General features: G+C 41.7%; 1 protein-coding gene across 1 annotated transcript; it reads left to right on the top strand.

The window, feature by feature from the left end:
* The first annotated feature begins 926 nt into the window (after positions 1-926).
* LOC117389791 (retinaldehyde-binding protein 1-like) lies at positions 927-16,549 on the top strand. Its single transcript, XM_055231314.1, has 7 exons — positions 927-964; positions 2,230-2,358; positions 4,104-4,305; positions 6,732-6,910; positions 8,131-8,289; positions 15,192-15,302; positions 16,403-16,549. The coding sequence occupies exons 1-7, from the start codon at positions 956-958 to the stop codon at positions 16,547-16,549; spliced, it is 936 nt and encodes a 311-aa protein (XP_055087289.1). The 5' UTR covers positions 927-955.
* Positions 16,550-23,498: the final 6,949 nt, after the last annotated feature.

Raw genomic sequence — 23,498 nt, 5'->3', positions numbered from 1 at the left:
ACTGTAGAATCATGAAATTTGATACACAAGTAGATAAAATTAGTAGAAATAGTATTCCAAACTAAAAACTATATTACGCGGTTGCTAGGCAACCAACAAGAAGTGGCCTTCCCAGTTTTACTCCCTTCCCCACGGATACTCTCTCCTCCTGTCAGCTCCTCTCTGCCTCTTGGGCCCTTGCTCCACCCCACAGCCCCATGCTCCTCCCCTCCGCAAGTACTGTCTCTGTGGGCTACTTCGTGTGGACCCCTGTGGGTGATCTCCTTGTGGGCTCCTCCGTTTGTCCCTAGCCCCTACGTCAGTCTGCTGCTCCCATCACTTCGAGGTAGGACACAGCTCTTTTTAATGCTAAATATTCTGAATGTACCTTAATGCAGCTTTAAAGAAGGCTAATGTACTGAAAATCTGTCTTGTGGATATGTTTTATTATATGCTAAAACAGGACTACAGCTAATTATGCTTGGATTTGACAGTATCTAAAATTGTCAAATGTTACTGACTGATAATTATTGGAACCAAATATTTTATTATATATTCAAAATATTTTTGTAGAAAAGTTACATTTAGTAAAGAGCTACCACTTACATAAGGTCACATAAGGTTTAGGTGCACTTGTCCCCATTGAGAAATTTGTTCTCTGCATTTGACCCATCCTTTAATGGCACTGGGGGAACCCATCTCCAGATCTAGAGCTAGTATTAGTCAGTTTGACCTATTGTGCATGCTCTTGGGTTGATGGGGGAAACTAGAGTGCCCAGAGGAAACCCACAGCGAGAACAGGCAAACTCCACATAGAAAGGCCTGGGTCTTTTGAGTTTATAATTATTATGATATTTCATATTGTAACATGTCATTATGTCCCTATTTCCTATTTGACATGCAGAGTGAAGTCTGTTCATCTTATTGAATGCTCTTGTTTTCCCTGCAGGTTTAGTGAAGACTGTGAGACTCAGTCATGGCTGCAGTGAGTACTGCCCTCCTGAAGGGGCCCTCAGTGCCATGGGAGGCCTCCTGAGTGTGTGTGTGTCAGGAGTGGAATTAGAGAAAAAATAGACTTGAATGGAAATACAAGTTTGTCTTTGGGAAGATTTCATACTTTTATAAGTAAAATTATAGCAAAAGAAATTCAATGTTGTCAACTGGAAAACATTTTAGTGAGGTACAGATCTTTGTCAAAGAAAAGAAATGGTTTGAGAAGGAAGAATCCATCTTTGAATAGAAATGGGGCCCTTAGACATCATTTATCTCCGAAGTATAACTATGGAAAACAATAGTGACAGCCATTATGCTAATAGGTGTGAGAGCACCCATTAGGGGTCTGAATGATTATGCAAAGTATCATTCTGGCGCATTTCACATTTAGAGACTCAATAGACCTAGCTAACAAACAGACAATGTAAACAAATAATGAACATTAAAAGAGAAGAGGGCAGAATAAAAACCTTTCAGTCATATGACTGAACAGAAGACAACCATTTTGAGCCTTGATTTAACCATTGTACAAGTACAGGCCTGTCTCACATCTCAGGAAGATGATTCCAGATTTCAGCTGCATAAAACTGAAACGCTATTTCCCCATGTTTAGTCCTGTCTCTGGAAACTAACAAGAGGCTGGTCCCTGAAGTCCTCAGAGTGTGAAATTGTTCATATGGGCCTAACATGTGGGATATGTACTAAGAAACTACTACTACTTTGGAGAGGCCAGTAAGCAGACCATTACAGTAGTCTAACCTAATGGAGATAAATGCATGAATAAGTCTCTCCAAGTCTGGTTTAGACAGTATATTTTTTATTTTTGTGATGTTTTTAGGTGGTGAAATGCTGCAGATGTTATTGATTTGCTTTGGCTGTTAATGTTAAAGTCTGAGTCCATTATTACCACTAGATTTCAAGCCTGATTTGAAGGTTTTAGAGAGAAACACTAGAAGTGACTGCCGACAATTTTTCTTTGCTTCTGTGGGCCAAAGACTATAAGTTTAGTTGGAGAAAACTGATTTGCATCCACATACTGATCTGTTGGATGCAGTGGCAGAGTGAATCCACTGGTTCATATTCACCTGCTGCCAGTGAGACATAAATCTAAGTGTCATCTGCATAGTTGTGGTAGGACACATTATTACTGCCAATTAACTTGCCTAATGATGTAGAGATTGAACAAAAGAGGTCCCAGGATTGACCCCGGGCCATGTGACAGGTTTTCCTTCCTCATTTGTTCCCTTGCTGCTGTAGACTGGCTCCTTTCGGATGGTTTCAGAGGAGGAGCAGTCAATGAGGTCCAAACTGGAGCATCTGACGGTGAAGGACCATGGCCCTGTGTTTGGACTGTGCCAAAAGCTGCCCCCCCACACGGTACAGAAGGTAAGGCTCCTCAGACACACTGAGGCTACACAACATTTATGATAACATACAGCTACACAATATTTATGATAACACACAGACACACGTACATGCACGCACGCACCCCCCCCTCCCCCCCCCACACACACACACACAAAGAGATTAGAGATTGACTGATGTTTTTTCATAGCTGATGCTGAAACGATTGTTTAGAAGCAAGCAATGGCTGAAAAGCTCTGCTGATTTTAATTATTTTTAGCAAATAATATAGTACAAATTTTCTACATAGTCACCCACAGCCCTATTTCAATACAAAGTGGATAAGAGAGTTGTATAGTCACATTTTTTATTACCCTCTTTGCATGAATGTTCAAATAAACAGTGATAGCATATTCTTTATGCTATCACAAAATATCAGCCTCTGCTTTAGATTAAAGGCTGATTGCCGATACACTGAAAAGTGCAAATACATACACACACACTGTTTAGAAGGCAAGGCTCTTCACACGGCAGATACGCAACACACATGACTGTGCCACATGCTGCATACTGAAGACGAGGGTTTTCTTGGAGCATGCCCTTGACTGTTTCAGTGTCTTTTTATTTACAGTTAACATGAGCCAGACTTGAGTGAGCAGAGAAACCAACCTGAAACCAATATCTGGTTTTACTTTAAAAACAATAAAAAAATAACTGGTCAAAACTAGTCAAAGCCTCTACCTGATTTCATACTATGAGTGAGGAACATGTTTGAACTTTCAGCCCTGTCACTTAGTTCTTTCTACCACTGTGATATTGCACCATGACACAGAAACAACTGTCTGGGATAACATCAGGCAGTTTCTTTCTCATGATTCTTAACAACAATGTGCCTAATTGGATGAAGAGGTGACACTGTCAATAAGTTATGCATTAGTTATTACCCGAGAAAATGCTATGAGAAAGGAATAGATTATATAGTGTCATGTTTTTCTTATTTAAGAGCTTTGTTCCTACTATGCATGATGTAAAGAGCATCAAGAATACATTAAAGGTCTTATATTATGAAAATTGACTCGTGGACTTTTAGCCATGCTATAATGTTACCTCACCAAAAACATACCTGGAGCTGTGTTTTGTTTTATTCACACATTTGAAACAACCCTTTATTGTTAGTCTGTCTACTTCTCCAAAGCTCAAAATGCTCTGTTCGTCTCATGAAATGATATCATGAAACTGTAATTATCAAGTTAACAGCTCCTTTTACTTTTAGTTCAGCAGAGACTGGTAATTCCAGGGCTCAATCCAAATGATTCTAGTGAAGGTGTATGGAGTTTAAAAACACAGTGGAGCACAAGTATTACCACATCGCATCACAAGGTAGTGTTTTAATGTGAGAGAAAAACTCAGCCTAAATATGCAAGGTTTGTGTGTTAATTATATGTGAATAAAGCAAAACACAACCCTCAGTATTGTGATGGGGAAACATTATAACATAGATCAGAAATAAGCATAATATTGGCCGGCCCTTTAAAATCAGGTACAGGCCCTTTAATTCAAGATCGATTCTTCATTCATATGTGAATAAAGCAAAACACAACCCTCAGTATTGTGATGGGGAAACATTATAACATAGATCAGAAATAAGCATAATATTGGCCGGCTCTTTAAAATCAGGTACAGGCCCTTTAATTCAAGATCGATTCATCATTTGATATTCAGGTTTTTCCGCAATCGTCCTCTGCTCTGCTCCTGTGAATTTAACTATGTTGCTGCACTGTTCCCAGGCTAAGGATGAGCTGAACGAGATGCCGGAGCAGAAGGGGGCTTCTTTGAAAGAGCTGCGGGCCCTGATGCGACAGCGTGCTGACGGGGACGACCTCGGTACACTCATCCTGGACAACTTCGAGAATAAACCTGATGCTCTGCTCCTGCGCTTCCTCCGAGCACGCAAGTTTGACGTGTCCCGCGCCCACGAGCTCATGAAGGGTGAGGACGGTTGTAGGCCTACTTATATACTGGCAGCGAGATAGAACTAGGTACCTCTCATATACTGTATTGTGAATGGATATAGCTAACCTGCTAGCCACCGCATTCCAAATAGGAAAAGAGCATGGGCGCCTTCAATAGCCGGATTAGGTCTTTGGTAAACTCGGTCAGAATTCCTAAAATGGAACTTGGCTCCAAATTCGCCCCTATAACTCTTAGCCTCAATGAACTTAATTTGGCTGGAACTGAACACTATGGGTGGCGTCGCACTCACTTAGTCCACTTCTTTATACAGGGTATGGTACCCCTCCATTTTTCTTTGGGCCACAGTAGCTCAGTTGGTAAAGCCCACTGATCCAAAGGTTGGTGGTCCGATACCAGCTTCCACATGATTACTGTCATTGTGTCCTTGGGTAAGACACTTAACACTTGCGGGAGAGTGGTTCCTTGATGTAAAGCACTTTGAATGCCTAGAAGGTAGAAAAAGGCTATGTAAATGTGACCATTTATTTTTACCATTTCTGTGATACAATTTAGGATTTTCTAATACTGGTACTTAAGCAATACCTAGTTTTTAAGTCTGTTCCTTAAACAATACCAATTTTTCAATACTTGTACTTGAATGTTACACCTTTTTTTTATATTGGTTCTTGAACAATACCTGTTTTTATATTATTACATAAACAATACCAGGTGTTCAATACTGGTACTTGTATGTTACTTGTTTTTTGATACTTGTACTTCTTGTAAACAATCATTTTTTTGATAGTAGTATTTGATACACAGTTTTCAGTTCTGCTACTTGAATGATACCTTCTTTTTTATTCTGGTACTTGACTGACACTCATATTTTGTTCGGGCATGTAAACAATACCAGGTTTTCAATACTGGTACTGGAATGTTACTCGATTTTTGATACTGGTATTTGAAGAATATCTGTTTTCTATACTTGTCTAAGCTTTGTAATTCTGGTCCTTGAGAGATATGCTGGCCTAAATCACACCTCATGTACACCATGCTGTAGTACAGATAACCTGCTCAGATGCTCTCGCTTATGGTACTGCAGAGAGAGATGGGTGGGGATGGGAAGGGGGGGGGGGGGGGGGGGGGGGGGCTCTCATTAATCAGGAGAGCAGTAATAATCCTCTGCTCTCACAAACAAACAGTCTTTGTGTCCACTCCGGGCTTCACTAGTGAACCCTTTGTGTTTCAGTGGGAACCACCAAGCTCTCCTAATCATCTGCTCCAGATGATGTTAACACAGTAATTGTAACAACTATAAACAGGATCTGTGGTTACTTTGAAATCATGTTACTCAACATGACTATTGCTTTGTACTTCTACTTGAGTAATATTATTTTGATGTAACATTACTCTTATTTGAGTAAAATCTTTGGCTACTTTACCCTCCCCTGCACACAAATGAACAGGAGAAATGAGCATGTATTGAAAAAGTTTGTGTTTTATCTGTACATACAGTTGTAGTTATAAGTTTTCAATAATAGTGCTTGAATGATACTTGGTTTACAACACTGGTACTTGGACGATACCTGGATTTTCAATACTAGTACCAAGTTTTGATTTTATTCTCGTACTTAAACAATGTATGGTTTTCAATGATACCTAGTTTTTGATTCTGTTACTTAAACAATACCTGGTTTTCAACACTGGTATTTGAATAATACCTGTTTTTATACTTCTTGTTGAAAGATAGTTGTTTTTTTTATATTAAATGAGAACATTTTGAGGAAGATGTGTTTTGTCAGTACGTACATTTTTTGTTCAAATTCCACATAAGGTTTTGTAAATGAGCCCTTGGTCCTCTGGCCTCCTCTCAGGGCCGCTCTTAGGCTCTGTATTCGGGAGTAATACCGTGTGCATACCAAGTTAATTGGAGCTGTAGACAGTAGGCTCATTGTGTACAGTAAACAGGGATGGGAAGAATTTTGAAAGTGTATTTAGTTACAGAATACTGAATACCTGAATTAAAATGTATTTTGTAACATTTTCCGATATATGGTCCAATCAGAGTATTGTATTCTGAATACTTAGATTACTTTTACAATGAGTTGTATTTAAATTACAGGGTAAAGACACAACATAGACTTAAAAAGTTTTATCTCTATTTTCCTTTATGTGCTGCATTTCATCACTAATTAGAGAAGAAAAAATTACACATGCCTCACAACAAGAGCGGTGTGTTTCTCATTTGTTCCCTGCAGTTTGAAGCCTAAATTGTGCAATCAAGTACTGCAGTGTATTCCTTTGATTTTTGGAAAGTAACTGTATTCTGAATACGAAAGAGTAACAGCACCAGAATACGCTTACTCAAAATTAGTATTCAGAATAGATATTCTTACATGTATTCAGTTACTTCCCAACAATGACAGAAACAAAGTAACAGTGCTGGTTCTCCTCGTGTACAGGCTATGTGCGCTTCAGAAGAGAGTACCCCGAGCTGTTTGAGAACCTGACCCCCGAGGCGGTCCGCAGCACTGTCGAGGCGGGTTATCCTGTGGTGCTCCCCAGCAGAGACAAGTACGGCCGTGTAGTGCTGCTCTTCAACATCCACAACTGGGACCTGGAGGAGATCACTTTTGACGAGGTTCTCCACACTCACCCTTAGACTTACATATGCTCAATTCTAGATCTTTTTCAAGTTACATTCATACTAGTTTTTTATACCATTGCAAAGTGCTACAGCTGCTACATTTGCATGTTCTAAACCCAAACCAAAACATGCACCATAGCTAAACTCCTCCATCTAAGACAGTCCTGACCAAGACTCCAGCTCAAGGTGTATGATTTTTCCTGTTGTATCTGATTTTTCCTGTTGTGTTAGATTTTTCCTGTTGTTTTGTTTTTTGTGTGTTGGTGGCACGGTGGCTGAGTGGCAACACTCATGTCTCACAGCAAGAAGGTTTGGTTCGATCCCCGGGTCACCAGGCCTTTCTGTATGGAGTTTTTCATGTTTCTCCCCGTGTCTGGATGGGTTTCCTCCGGGTACTCCGGTTTCCCCCATCAACCAAAACATGAACGCCCTTCGAGACAACTGTTGTTGTGATTTTGGGCGTTACAAAAATAAATGAATTGAATTGAAGAGGTGGTGATGGGTTTGAATGCTGCTGACAGGTTGCCCCAGTGAAATTTCTTTACGGGGACAATAAAGTGTACCTTAAATATTGGAGTACAGCTGAAGTAGTAGTGGTTGTAGTAGGCTTTACAATGCACAAAAAAAAAAGAAACAAACAAAAAAACATATGGAGGTGTGATGCTAATGTAGGCACTGCTCTATCTGAAGCTCTGTTACTTTTAAACTTGTTACTACTTGTTTTAACACAATCTGCCCAAAAAGGACGGCTTTAGCTAGAACTACAACTGGTGAGCTGAAATAACATTATCCACAGTCACAAGCTAGCTAGCATTAACCAATCTTACGTTTTTTCCTCACCTTTTTGCTGAAAACACCTAAACAGGACCACAGGCTCATCAAAATGTTTTGTTTATATCTATTTTGTGTTTTTTCTTGGGTTTTCAGACTATTTAAAAACTTTTTTTTGAGTGTTCGCCAATGTGTGCATTGTGTCACCATGGTAACTGCTGAATATTCCGCCATATACATACATAAAGAACCCCCAGCGTGATGTCAAAATCAATACAATGGAAGGAAGGGTCACATTCAGAGGACCAAGAATATTGTATATTCATTTAAACCTAACTCAGGAGTATATAGCTGAAGAATTAGCATATTCTGTTGTAATTTGATAACGAAGGAACTGGAGCAGTGGTAGTTTTTGGTTCTAATGCTTGTGTGTGTGGGGTCAGATCTTGAGGGCCTACTGCGTGATCCTGGAGAAGTTGCTGGAGAACGAGGAGACTCAGATCAACGGCTTTGTGCTCATCGAGAACTTCAGAGGCTTCACCATGCAGCACGCCTCGGCAATCAAGCCTGCTGAGCTTAAGAAGATGGTGGACATGCTGCAGGTACAGAGCCCTGTGCACAAGAGCAAAGATCACAGAGAGGGTACAGAGCGGTGTGCACACAGAGAGAACAGAATGTGAGTCACGTGCACAAGGTCAGAGAGCCGTGTGCAGAGATCCTAGAGAGCTCTATGCACAGATTACATAGGCCGCGTCCCAATTCGTCAAAGTGCCCTTAAATGCGCCATTCGAAACGGTGTTTGAAGTACGCTCCGCGTACCATTTTGGCATGAAGGCGACTATGCAGAAGAGCAGCCTTCGTCAGGTGGGTACTGTGAAATTACGTAGTTACGTGAGTGCCCTTAAATGCACCATTCGAACAGTGCATTAAATGCACTGTTTAAACAGTTTGAACACTGTTTGAAGAGTGCATTTAAGGGCAGTTTAAGGGTGTCCCATTTCACCAAATGCACCATTCAAAGTGCTGTTCGAAGTACCCTTCGATGTACCGTTCGAACTGCCATTCGAAATGCCCTTCAAAGTACCCGGCCGACAAAGCTGACTCATCCGTGTAGCCGCTTTCATGCCGAAATGGGACACGGAGCGTATTTCAACCACTGTCTGTAAGCTTCCGTTATGTAGTTTGTGTTACGTCGCTGAAATAATTAGTTTTATTTTTTATTCTTTATTATTTAATAGAAGAAGAGTCAAGGTGTCGTCGTCGCAGCCGTTTATTTCTGTTTCCCTTTGAATATCAATAGGCAAATATAAAGTTATAGGTGATTTTTTCCCCCAATTTTAGCTACCACATAACTTTAACAAACTATACCATATTAAAACGTTATAACAGAGACAGAGGTAACCAATGTCATTTTTACATTCATAGTCTATAAACAAGAGAACACTGATTAGTTGTATATAAATTGTTTTAATTATTGCATAGATTAAGAGTTTTGTATTTGGACCAGGTTTAATTTGATCTGTGGCTAAACCACTTTAATATCAGTAGAGGGCGCTGTTCACCTTCTATGTCGTGTGCCAGTGTATTTCACATTCTTTTAGTCAATGTAACTTTTTCCCCCTCCAACCCAGCCCAAAGAATGTACTACAAAATAAAACTGACTGTGCCAATGCTGCACATGTTTTTTAATCAGCAAGGCACACGACCTGTACATATCTTTATTCAGATTTAAGAGTTTCATGTAGCAACAGTTTCATGTCGCACTGTTGTAGGTGACGTAAACCAGTCCGAACATTTTAACGTGTATTGCTTGGCGCGAAGTGTGCTCGGATGCACCGTTCAGCTACAGTCGGTCTCCATGAAAACGCACATTTTCGACTGCATTCATCAGGTGCATTGAAATGGGAAAGCACTTGTCATGCCGGAAGTTACATAAGCCCTTAAATGTACCCTTCGAACGGTGCATTTGGCAAATTAAGACACGGCCAGCGAGTACAGAATGACTCTACTCTACTTTGAAGTACCTGGCTGAAAATGTGTACTCCTCAGTGTAGCCGCCATCTTGCTAAAATGGGACAGGCCTACACCATGGACCGTACTTCCACCACTGTTTTTGCCCTTACATTATGTACGTTACTTTTAATGATTTATTATTTAATAGAAGAAAAGTCAAGGCGTCATCGTCACAGCCGTTTATTTCTGTTTTGATTGACTGGAGTAAGAAATTAATCTTTCCCTTTGAATATCAATAGTCAAATATAACATTCAAGGTGATTTTTTCCCAACTGTAGCTACTTCATAACTTTAACAAAATATGCCTTGTTAAAACGTAATAACAGAGATAGAGGTAACCAATATAATTTTCACATTCATAGTCTATAAACTAGAGAAAAATTATTACTATACATAAAGTGGGATTCTGCAGTTTAACAATTTGGTATTTGGGCCAGATTTAATTTGATCTGTGGCTAAATTACTTTCTTACCAATAGAGGGCACTGTTTCCCCTCTATGCCATGTGCCAGTTCATTTTATCTTATTACTGTAAAGTATTTTCTAGCAGTGCAGTACTACATCAAACTGGTATCTTGATCTTGATTTACTCACGCTAAGGTAAATAACACGTCCCCACCAGGGGGGTGCAGACGTATGCAATGCTCATGAAGATATTGTGCAGACCAGCGTGGGCCTTATGAAGTCACCATGCGGATTAGAAGAAGAATGTGTATTATTATTGTCTAGGAATAACTGCATATTCCTTTATGCAATGTACCTCCCCCCCATTTTAATCATCAAATACACGGCCTGTACTTATCTTTATTCATATTTAACAGTTTCATGTCGCACTGTTGTAGATGAGGCAAACCAGTACGAACATTTAAAGGTGTATTGTAGCGCACTCTGTGGATGCACGCTTCAGTTACTGCCAATCTCTGTGGTAACGCTGGGAACGCAGGGCACATTTGTCGTCTGCATTGAAATGGGACAGCCCTTATTGCGCCGAAAGTTACATAACTGCCCTTCGACGCACACTTCGAATGGTGCATCTAAGGGCATTTTAGCGAATTGAGACACGGCCAATGTGCACACAGAGGGTACAGAGCCATGGCTGTTTCCCAATTTGCCAAAATGCCCTTAGATACACCATTTAAAGTGTGCATTGAATGGCATTACGTAACTTCCGGCAAGACAAGTGCTATCCCATTTCAACACACCCGACGAATGCGGATGAAAATGTGCCCAGCCTTTCTATGGAGATCGACTGTAGCGGAAGCGTGCATCTAATGCACACGTCGCACACAGCTATATCCCATCATGCATCATGCCTACGCAAAAGAGAAGAAAATGGAGTCCGCTACGCAATACATATTCAAATGTTCGTACTGGTTTACATCCCCTACAGTGCGACTTGAAACTGTTAAATCTGAATAAAGGTACATGCTGTGTGTTTGATGATTGACAAGGGGGGAGTTACATTGAATAAAGGAATGTACAGTTATTCCTAGATAATAAGAATACATTATTATCATTAGAAATTTTTATTGCAATAATAAGAATAATGTCAGAATGTTTGTTTCTGGTGTAAGAGTCAAAGAGGACCAAGAGACTGAAACAAAGTCAAAAGGGTTTAGTGAGTTCCACACAGGTAAAGTGAACAATGAAGCAACTCTCCGGAAACGGTAGAGAGTCCTGAGATGTGCATGTGACAGCATTTATAGGGTTGCCCAATAACCCTGACTAATCAAAAACTGGTTTATAAGACTATGAATGTAAAAATGATATTGTAACCTCTCTCTCTTTCATTACGTTTTCCATCCATCCATTTTCTTCCGCTTTGTCCGGGGCCGCGTCACGGAGGCAGCAGTTTCAGCAGGGAAGCCCAGACTTCTCTCTCCACACACACTTCCTCCAGCTCTTCCGGGAGGATCCCGAGGCATTCCCAGACCAGCCGAGAGACATAGTCCCTCCAGCGTGTCCTGGGTCTTCCCCGGGGCTGAGCTTCTCACCCTATCTCTAAGGGAGCGCCCAGCCAGCCTCTGGATGAAACTCATTTCAGCCGCTTGTGTCTGCGATCTTGTCCTTTCGGTCATTACCCAAAGCTCATGACCATAGGTGAGGGTAGGAACGTAGATTGACGGGTAAATCGAGAGCTTTGCCTTCCGGCTCGACTCCTTCTTTACCACAGTGGTCCGATACAGAGACCGCATCACTGCAAACACTGCACCGATCCGCCTGTCAATCTCACACTCCATCCGTCCCTCACTCATGAACAAGACCCCAAGATACTTGAACTCCTCCACTTGAGATGTAAGTTATCTTTCCATCACTTACTTCCGGCATCCATCAGGTTCAGGGAGTGCCGCCACAACACCGCCGGCACCAGAGACCTTGTGACTACAGCTACGTGCAGCCGCATCCAAAATGGAGGTGGAGAACATGGCCCACTCGGACTCCATGTCTCAAACCTCCCCGGGATATGGGAAAAGCTCTCCCGGAGGCGTGAGTTGAAGACCCTGCTGAGAGAGGGTTCCACCAGACGTTCACAACAGACCCTCACGATACTGCCAGGCCTGTCCGGCTTCCTCCTCTGCCAACTCACAACCAGGTGGTGATCGGTTGACAGCTCTGCCCCTCTCTTCACCCGAGTGTCCAAGGCCGAAGGTCAGATGACAGGACGACAAAGTCGATCATCGACTTCCGACCTGGGGTGTCCTGGTGCCATGTGCACCGATGGACACCCTTGTGTTCGAACATGGTGTTTGTTATGGACAAACTGCGACTAGCACAGAAGTCCAATAACAAAACAGCACTCAGGGTTCAGATCAGGGAGGCCATTCTTCCCGATCACGCCCCTCCAGTTGTCACTGGCGTAGCCAGTCCCCAAGTAGAACAATGGAGTCCCCAGTAGCAATGTTCCCTCTAATTTTTCACGAGTCTGAGCAAACACACAAACTCCCTGAGCGGTCCCATGGACCACTGTGAGCAACATCAGACCTGTGCACTGTGGTCATGCTGGCATCGCATCCATCCAAGTTAAATAGTTTATAAAAAAGAATCAAATTACGGCATTTACATTTCTGTTGTAAGACTTTAATTAAGTGCTTTAGCCCACTTATAGAATGAAAATGACAAAAATCTTGCTCATGACCTGTGTAGTATGTTAATGCTATTGGAAGTATAAATATTTCATTTTACCTATGAGCATGAGCTTCCAACCAAATCAAGCCAACTGTAAACTCCAATGTTGAAAACACACTTAACATTTTTATGATAAAGCTCTGACTTGTATTATGAGTATAAGCCATTTATGAAGCTTTTGCTTGATTTTTACTCATACTCATAAACTAGTGACAGTATTCAATGACCAATACGCCCTGAGAGGAATCTGTATCTGCACACCCAGCTGCTCTATTACTGTACATTTACATAACATATCAAAACACAATGTATATGTGTATTTGTATATAAAATATATTCAAAACAAGTGGTATGGGTCAAAATAAATATATATTTACAAACCACACTCTGCAAACAGTGAACAAACACACACACACACACATACACACTTCAAAATGTAAACAAACACACTGGAAACTAAAAATACACTGTGACAGTCATTCTGTGACAGAGGTTGAAGGATCGAGTCCCACTCAGACCAATTTCTGTCATTGTGTCCTTAGTTCTGTCATTGTGTCCTTAGGCAAGACACTTCACCCAAGTGGTGTGTGCGTGATGATTGGTGGTGGTCAGGGGGGCGCAGATTGGCATTAGCTAATGCTAATGATTACACATAATACACGTGACCCACAATTAAGTCAACAGCACAATAAACCATGCTTGCCGATCAGGAACTTCATCCAGTCCATCAAAACATAAGGTCCTCTACTCCTGAGTCCACCATGAGATCTTCACTCGGTTCCATGAACCGCTCCGGGTCCGAGATGCCTTTAGTTTCACTTGTACAAACATCCACAATGTCCTTGGTCGCGTACTTTCTTTGTTTTGTCCGTTTCGTCATGTTAAAAACGTAAAATTACGCGATTACACGCGGTTCTTTGCCTGAGGGCGGGCCGTCGGAACGTTAAGGGGTTAAACAGCACTTAAAATCATTAGTGAGTCTTCACTCCACGTCGGCCACATCGGCTAAAACACTGGTAGCGGCACATGAGGACGCCTGTCAATGACGTTGATAAGCTGTGCAAATACATATGTGAATCACATAATTGGCAAGAGCAGCTAGTCACTGGTCACACTCAATGACTCATATTGAAAAATAGCGCAGAATGTTTTATTTTCAACTCCAGTTAGATTTTTTTGTGCGCAGCACAGATTTTCTGTGCGTGGAGACCGTGTCAGCAGTGCGCAATTGCGCACGCGCGCAGCTTGGAGGGAACAGTGCCCAGTAGGTGCACTGTCTAGTACCCCTCCCAGGGACTCAAAGAAGGCCTGGTACTCTGCACTGCTGTTCGGCCCATAGGCCAACACAACAGTGAGAGACCTGTCCCCAACCCGAAGGTGCAGGGATACCACCCCCTCGTTCACCGGAGTGAATGCCAACATGTGCCCACACCAGCTCGCTGCCTCTCCTCATGGGCACTTCCAGAGAAGTGGAGAGTCCAACCCCTCTCAAGGAGTTGGGTACCAGAGCCCAAATTGTGCGTGGAGGTGAGCCCGACTATATCTAGCCGGTATCTCTCAACCTACTGCACGAGCTCAGGGTCCTTCCCCCCCAGCGAGGTAACATTCAACGCAGCTACAGCCAGATGCTGTGTCTGTGGATTGGGTCTTCGAGACACATGTCTACGACCGCTGCCCAGTCCTCTACGCACCCGAGCCCTCTGCTGGTGGTGAGCCCACAGGAGGGCGGACCCACGTCGTCCGTTCAGGCTGAACCCGGGCGACATCATGATCTTAGTTATATTACTCATCATAGGAGTATTGGGAACTGCTCTGTGTCTGACCCGTCACCTAGGACCTGTTTGCCATGGGAGACCCTACCAGGGGCATAATGCCCCAGGTAACATAGCTCCAAGGATCATTCGGGTATGCAAAACTCCCCACCATGATAAGGTGGCAGTTCAAGGGGGAGTCATTACGTTTTAACTTTAACAAAAAAATATATAATTACATTTTAACAAGGTATATTTTGTTAAAGTTATCTTGTAGCTACAGTTGAAAAAAAAATCACCGTTATATTTGCCTATTGGTATTTAAAGGGAAAGATGAATTTCTTACTCCACTCAATCTAAACAGAAATAACAGCGGTGGAAGTACGGTCCGTAGTGTTGGCCTGTACCATTTCGGGAAGATGGCTACACTGAGGAGTACACATTTTTGGCCGGGTACTTCGAACGGTACTTCGTCGAAGGGTATGCATTTGGCAAATTGGGACACAGCCCACATGCACACAGTGGGTACAGGATGTAACATGTGTACACACAGAGTCTACAGAGTATTGAGCTATGTACATGTTGACAGTGTGTAATCTGTTGCTCTGTGCACAGGACTCGTTCCCCGCACGGTTCAAAGCTGTCCACGTGACCCACCAGCCTTGGTACTTCACCACCACCTACAATGTGGTCAAACCCTTCATGAAGAGCAAGCTGCTGGAGAGGGTATGGAATGGGATCTCGGTATAGGAGGCACAGTGCAGGACATAGTGCGGGGGAATAGGCTGGGTACATAGTTCAGGTCATTGGGTGGGAACAAAGTGCTCTATGGGTACAGAGGGTACGGAATGGGATCTTGGTATAGGAGGCACAGTGCAGGACGTATTGCAGGTTATAGTGGGGGACATAGTGCTGGAACATAGTGCGTGACATAGTGCAGGACATAGTGTGGGATATAGTGCGCGATGTAGTGCGAAATGTAGTGTGGGGACATAGCGTGGGGTCATAGAGCAGGGACATAGTGCAAGACATTGATAATGGAATGATGATGGAATGTTTAGACAAGAGTCTATTTTGTTTTGTTTATACATTTAAAATACCCTGATCCTATCTGTTTTAAATCTCTACATAAACAATTCAAATTATTATTATCATTTAGCCCACATGTTGTGTTGTCATTAGCCATTATGCTACTTTATCATTTTCTCAGATTTTTCATTTCAGTATGCTTTACTCCCCAGTTGCCACCAGAGGGTGTCAAACTACATGAGATATTTGTGATCTACTCAAATTAACGTAAAATCCATGGAGACAAGCAGAAAAGCAGACATATTACGCTATTTTCTGATCTATGTTATAATGTTTTCCTCACTACAAACATACCTGGAGTTGTGTTTTGTTTCACAACTCACAACTCACAAATTCTGCATATTTAAACTGAGTCTTTCGAAAAAAAAAAACACTGTGTTCCACTTAGTCATACAGGAAGTGCTCCACTGTGTTTTCAAACTCCATACACCTTAATTAGAATCATTTAGATAGTTTCAGCACCAATCTCTACTGAACAAAAGCTAAAACTTGAAAACTACTGCCTCACAACATAACAAGGTGGAACAGATCATTTTGAGATTTGTAGATGTAAACAGACTAATAACACAGGATTATTAAAACATGTGCGAATGAAACAAAACACAACTCAACACAACACAACAGGTATGTTTTTAATGAGGCGACAATATTCTAACATGGCTTAATGCTCACAAGAGTCAATTTAGCATAATATAGGACATTTAAGAGTTTTCACAGAGCTACATGTGTATATGCAGGTCTTTGTCCACGGAGACGAGCTGGACAGTTACCTTCAGGAGTTTGACGTGAACATCCTTCCCTCAGACTTCGATGGCAAATCACCTGTGATGGACTACTGTGCCATTGCCACCAAGCTCTTCGGCTCCGAGGACACAGCACTCTGAAAGTGGGATCTACTTCTAGTGACGCTTCTTCTAGAGAGATTTGATATGGTTATGTGTTATGGTAACAGAGATCATAGATAGGAGAGCAGAGTGAAATTAACATAAGGTACATGTATGTTTAGACATGTTTGTTGAATTGTTAGTGCTTTTGTAGAGGAGAGAAACACAGGGTAACGTGCCTAAATTCTTAAGGTACTCTGGCTTAAAATACATTTGACAGATTCAGATACACCTGTGGACAAAATTGTTGGTATCCGTTGGTTAATGAAAGAAAAACTCACAATGGTCACAGAAATAACTTGAATCTGACAAGAGTAATAATAAATAAAAAATTATATGAAATTTAACCAATGAAAGTCAGACATTGCTTTTCAACCATGCTTCAAAAGAATTACTTAAAAATATAGACTCATGGAATAGACCTGGACAAAAAGGATGGTACCCCTAGAAAAGACTGAAAATAATGTGACTAAATGGACATGTTAATCCAAGGTGTGTCCACTGTGCTGTTTGGTGACATGGTGTGTACCACATTCAACATGGACCAGAGGAAGCAAAGTAAACAGTTGTTTCAGGAGATTAGAAAGACAATTATGGACAAGCATGTTAAAGGTAAAGGCAATAAAACCATCTCCAAGCAGCTTGATGTTCCTGTGACTACAGTTGCACATATTATTCAGAAATTTAAGATCCATGGGACTGTAGCCAACCTCCCTGGATGTGGCCGCAGGATAAAAATTTATGACAAATCAAAGAGACGGGTAAAACGAATGGTAACAGATGGTAAAGTGTCCGCCTGGCTCTCCTCCTCCTCGCCCGGCTCTCCTTCTCCTCGCCTGGTCTTCCTCCTCCTCGCCTGGTCTTCCTCCTCCTTGCCTGGTCTTCCTCCTCCTCGCCTGGCCCTCCTCCGCCCCCCTCCCTCCTCCTCGCCTGGCCGATTTTTCTGGTTTTGTCTGATTTTTCCTGTTGTTTGATTTTCCTGTTTGTTTTTGTGTGTAGGCAGCACAGTGGCTAGTGGTCTCAGTCGCAGGTCATGGGTCTTGCAACAGGACAATGACCCAAAAGACACAGGTAAAAACACCCAAGAATGAGGAGGAAAACATTGGACTATTCTAAAATGGTCTTCTACGAGCCCTGACCTAAATCCTATTGAGCATCTTTGGAAGGAGCTGAAAGATGCCGTCTGGAAAAGCCACCCTTCAAACCTGAGACAACTGGAGCAGTTTGCTCATGAGGAGTGGGCCAAAATACCTGCTGAGAGGTGCAGAAGTCTCATAGACAGTTACAGGAATCATTTGATTGCAGTGATTGCTCAAAAGGTTGTGTAAGAAAATATTAAGTTAAGGGTACCATCATTTTTGTCCAGGCCTGTTTCATGAGTAAATTTTTTTTTTTAAATCATTCTTTGAAGCATGGTCGAAAAGCAATGTCTGACTTTCATTGGTTAAATTTCATAAATTTTTTATTTATTATTTTGTTTTTGTCAGATTCAAGTTATTTCTGTGACCATTGTGAAGGGTACCAACAATTTTGTGACCATTATCTGAAGGGTACCAACAATTTTGTCCACATGTGTATGTTACTGTGGTGAAAAGAGTACTTAAGTAAAAGTAAAGTTACATGCACTCAATTACAAGTGTAAGTACTGTAGCCAAAAGTGTACTTAAAGTGAAACTAAACACTAAATCCACATTACACAGGACTGCCCTGATTACAGATAGGTGTTTCTGATCACAAACACCTAGGTGCAGGAGCAGAGTTTGAAGTGTGGATACCTGTTAGTCACTTCCTTATACCTCTAGACCCTGCCTCTCCTCCCCCTTCACTCTCCCCTTCAGTCCTCCAGACCCCACCCCTCCTCCTCCCTCGCTCTCCCCTTTAGTTCTCCCTACCTTCCCCCTCTTCCCCCTCACTCTCTTCTTTAGTTCTCCAGACCCCGCCCCTCCTCCCCCCTCACTCTTCCCTTTAGTCCAGGGGTCACCAACCCTATGCCCGCGGGCGCCATGTCGCCCCCAAGCCCCAGATGAGTCGCCCGCAGACCGGTTCTAAAAATAGCACAACTCATTAATGAGCTGCATCTAAAATTTAATCTTATTCTGTTGCTATTTTTTTTTTTTTTATCACCCTTGCGTTTATATAGATTTAAAAATGACAATATCTTAAACATATGTTCATTATACGTGAAGTTTAGATAAGTTAAGGTTAACTTTGACCTACTCACTTCAAAGGTCAGTATTGTGCGCGTGACAAAACCAGTGCTTCGCTCGCGAGCGCTGTGACGATGCGCTGAATGCAGTTTCTTACTCCAAAACATGGTAGAAAATAAAGAGATAATTTTCACAACGATTTAAGACAGTAAAAGAAACCTGCGCGTATCTCATCTGCGGAGCGACTGTGGTGACGGCAAAGCGGCACAATGTGTAGGGACACTTCACTATGTCTCACAAAGTTCCACACTAACTACCCATGGGGACGCGCACTCCCCACGGGGGCGCACACTCCCCACGGGGGCGCACACTATGGGCAGAATAAGCCCAGAGCTAAACGCAGCTTTGGGTAAACAACAGGCTTTTTTTCACGACACCGGTGAAAAAGTCACACAACGCAACCGTTTATTTAAAAATATGTAAGCTTATTTTTCTTTAACATTACATAATTGATAACTTTATGAAACATGGTGCAATGTGTATTATTTATGTTTTGTTAAAAAAAAGTTTGTCAATGGATAGTGAAAATGGGACACTTTTCCTATGAGATGTAGTGATGTAAGTGTCATCTGGAAATTTAACAATTACTAAGATTAGTAAAGTTAAAGTGCTGAATACTGATATCTGTTTCCCTCCTTGCTCATTGTTGATAATTATTTTGAGAAATTATTAATGTGATCAGTGTCTTGCAACATGATCAGTGTGTTCACATAGATGATTATCATTTATCATTATTAATAATGTATAACTAAAGGCAAACTGAGAAAATTTGTTATTTCAGAAGAGCGTCTCAAACTGGTAGCCCTTCGTATGACTCAGTGCCCATAAAGTAGCTCTCAGGTTAAAAAAGGTTGGTGACCCCTGCTTTAGTCCTTCAGATTTCACCCCTCCTGCCCCCTCACTCTCCCAGTCCTCCAGACCTCGCCCCTTCTCCCCCTCACTCTCTACTTTAGTTCTCCTGACCCCGCCCCTCCTCCACCCTGACTCTCACCCTTAGTCCTCCCGACCGCACCCCCCTTCCCCCTTCCTCTTCCCTTTAGTCCTTCAGGCACTGCCCAGTTGAGCAGCTCTATTTGAAAAGTCATGTGGATGAAATTTAGGGGTGTAGTCCCACTTGAATTTGACAGATTCATGTTTTACAAATTATCAGTGGTGAAATGAGAACTGAAATTTTTACTTAAGTAAAAGTATGTATGCATAAAAACTACTTCATTACTAGTTACTTTTTAACAGAATTTTACAAGCATTTTTGATCACACTTTTATACAAAAAGTGTACATTGGTTGTTTTAAACCGTATTCTCTGAGCTCTCAGAGCAGGCGATGCCGCTATGTTTGTTAGTATAGAGAGGAGCAGAGTGGGACTGTATTCAATAACTTATATGATGTAAAATGAAACTAATTACAATTACATGGTTCCAAGTATACTCAGTTACAAATACAAGTTTAATAATTTACTCAAAAAAGTCCACTTACCCCAAAAATGTACTTCGTTATACTAATGTGAGTGGCAGTTGGATGAGTCGTGAAACATCTTCACTCTAAAACCTCTGACCAGTTGAAATACATTTTTCTTTTGCTATTGATCATACCTGGAAGACTGAGGGATTACACAACCATTGCACAAGGGTTTTGGCCCTTGTTAACAGTGTGATTGCAAGGTAACAGTTATGCAGTTACCTCTCCATATGCAATATCTGTTTCTCCGGTCCAACGAGAAAAGACTAGACAAGATTCTGAATAAAATCTTAAATATAATGATGTTAACTGTGTTATTAAAATGAGTAGTCTAACCTGCCATATTTTAAACGGAGAACACAGGCCTATAATCCTGCACAGTTAAAGGTAATGCACTAAGATGGGAGATGGATAGAAGCTTGTATCTGCATGCACTGAGCTGCCCACTACAGTGTCTGTTCTGGGTCTGAAATATTGAAATATACTGCTTTTCTGTGTGGAGTTTGCTCTTCCAGTTTATACACTCTGTAATAGCTTCTAGAAATTGATGCCTAAATGTGTTGAATCAAACTAAATATAAGATTCCCCAGACCAGTTTTGCGAAATTTGCTCTAGAAATGTTTGATATTTTTCACCTGATTTGCACACCATATGACCTGTGCCCAGAGGTGGTAGAGTAGCCACAAATTGTACTCAAGTAAAAGTAATGTTACTTCAAAATAATATTACTCAAGTAGAAGTACAAATAGTGGTCAAAGAAATGACTTGAAAGTAGGTAAACAAGTATTTGGGAAAGGTTCTACTGAAGTAACTACTCAAGTAACTTTATATGATTTATATTTGAAATTATGTAAAATGTAATTTGAAGGACAAAATATTAAATAATGCACAAAATCTGGTATTTTCAAAGGACGGACACAACAATGAGACAAACTGAATCATATCTGAAGGAGCTGCAAGAAACACAAATGTCCAAATCATTTCATATTATCAACGTTTGTAAGAGTACTGTCACTTCAATACAAATATTACTGTAAATATGCTGCTAGAAAGGTACTCTGAAAAGTAAAACTTAAAAGTAACTGAGTATTGCAGTGAGAAGGTTCAGTGACAGTGGACAGTGTTTGACATGTCTTCTGAGTAAAATACAGTGCGCTGCAGTTAAGAAATGTAGTAAGTGAATGTAGAGTGAATTGTCTCACACAGGGGCAGCAATGTAGTCTGTATGAATCTGTTCACACGGACTGCGACGTCTGGACTGAGATGTCTGATATTTTTTCCTGGAATCTGCTGTAGCCAGTTTGCCTGTAGTCACTGGAGCACTCGGGGTGCCTTCATTAGCTCTTTTTTGAGCCCCTGGTATTTCTCTAGTTTCTTATGTTCCTTTGTCCTGATGTCTCCATCACTTGGTACTGCAATGTCCACCACAGTGACTTTGCTCTGCTGTTTATCCGCCACCACAATGTCCATTTAGTTTGCCATCACCAATCGATCAGTCTGTACCTGGAAGCCAGCAGCTTATACTCTGCAGTTACGTACTGGATTGTCTCAGGGGCCTCTTTGTACAGCTTGGGTCTTGGGTCTGGTGTGGTAGATCTGGGCTGCTGTTGCTCTAGTGCTCAAGATCTGCTCCTGTGCAGCCCATAATGGCACCTCCAGCACCTCTTCCTCTGCGCTCCACTGTCTGAGACATTCGCTGAGCATTTTCTCTTTTGGGGCCTTGATATACTTACAGATCTTGGATGTTTCATCCTGGACAGTGGCTTTCATGCTCTCTAGTCCTCGGCTTCCTTCCTTATGGCTCGTGTACAGTCTCAGGGTGCTGGATTTGAGATGGACCCTTGCATGCATGGTCAGCAGCTTTCATGTCTTAATGTCTGTGGTCTGTAGCTCCTTCTTTGGCCAGCTTATGACTCCTGCTGGGTGTCTGATTATTGGAAGGGTGTAGCTGTTTATTGCCTGGGTCTTCTTGCCTTTGAGCTGACTCCATAGGACTTGCCTTAGTTGTTGGAGGTATTTGGCCATGGCTGCTTTCCTTGTTTCCTCTTCAAGGTTTCCATTTGCTTGTGGGATACATTGTGGTCCTGAGTTTCTACTATTGCTCCTTCTGGGAATAGGATGCCTTCTGTGTGGACTAACTTCCCTCTCTTTGTCACCATCTGGCTACACTTCTGAAGCTCGAATGACATTCCAATGTCTGTGCTGTAGATTCCGGTGGTGTGGATCAGTGAGTCAATGTTTTGCTCATTCTTAGCTTGATGTCATCCATGTAGAAGAGGTGACTTTTGTGAGTCAGTATCCATGGCCAGTATTGTTGATTATTTGGCTGAGGGGGTTCAGACCTATGCAGAACAGCAGTGAGTTGGTGTTTGGCTCCCCTGGTATCTTTGCTGATGCCCTTTTGTGCTGTGCTCATGTATTGATCCATGTGCCCACTTCTCTTTGCTGCAATGATGCCTAACATGAGCTTCCATGTTGTTGAGAGACAGGTTATTGGATGGGACTGTACTCCTTTTGGATCAGGGTTGTATGCCCTTCGTTTTAGCAATTCAGAGTGAATCCCATCCCTTAGCAGCTGGTTTATTTGTACTGCCTGGTGCTAATCAGATGGTTCTTTATTTAGCCTCTGTAGCTACCTTGTGTTCATTGAGGCCATGATCTTATCTTTCAGGTCAATCGCTGCATTGTTCAGTGTAATACTTATTATACATTTTCCCCACATCCTGTTCGTGTAATCCCTCTGACTCAGGTCACTGGAGTAGTAGTATTCCAACAGAGCCTTGTTCTCGCATCTCGCCCATTTCCGTCTTTTTCCAGTAGTCCATGTCTCATCAAGGTGCTGGTTCCCCAGCACCTGATGCAGACCTTGTTTGTATATATATATAATCAGATTTTCACATGGGGGACATGGGTTCGAATCCAGCGGTGAGCTTCAGTTGATTTATTATTTGCTATAAAATGCTAGAATATGACAGTTTCCAATGGATTTATAGAAGAAATAAAGATTCAAAAACTACTACCCACCTCTGCCAGTGGCATAGATTAATCATAGCTTTAAAGCAGTTAAGATCAGGTTGAAAATGAAAAGAAAATGAAGAAAAAAAGGGACTAGCTGAGTTCTAAAACTATGCCTCTATGTCATCAATGCTCAAAATTCCGTTCAAAGTGCAAGGAATTTTTTTCCCTTTTTTTGTCAAGTAGTTTTAGTTAGTCAAATTGATACTTCACAGTGACATTACACTGGGGGTGTTGGGGGTTACAATGGTGAAACAATGCACACATTAG

The sequence above is a fragment of the Periophthalmus magnuspinnatus genome, chromosome 3, assembly GCF_009829125.3.
Source record: "Periophthalmus magnuspinnatus isolate fPerMag1 chromosome 3, fPerMag1.2.pri, whole genome shotgun sequence".
NCBI lineage: Eukaryota > Metazoa > Chordata > Actinopteri > Gobiiformes > Gobiidae > Periophthalmus > Periophthalmus magnuspinnatus.
This window is presented reverse-complemented; position numbering and strand designations above follow the sequence as displayed.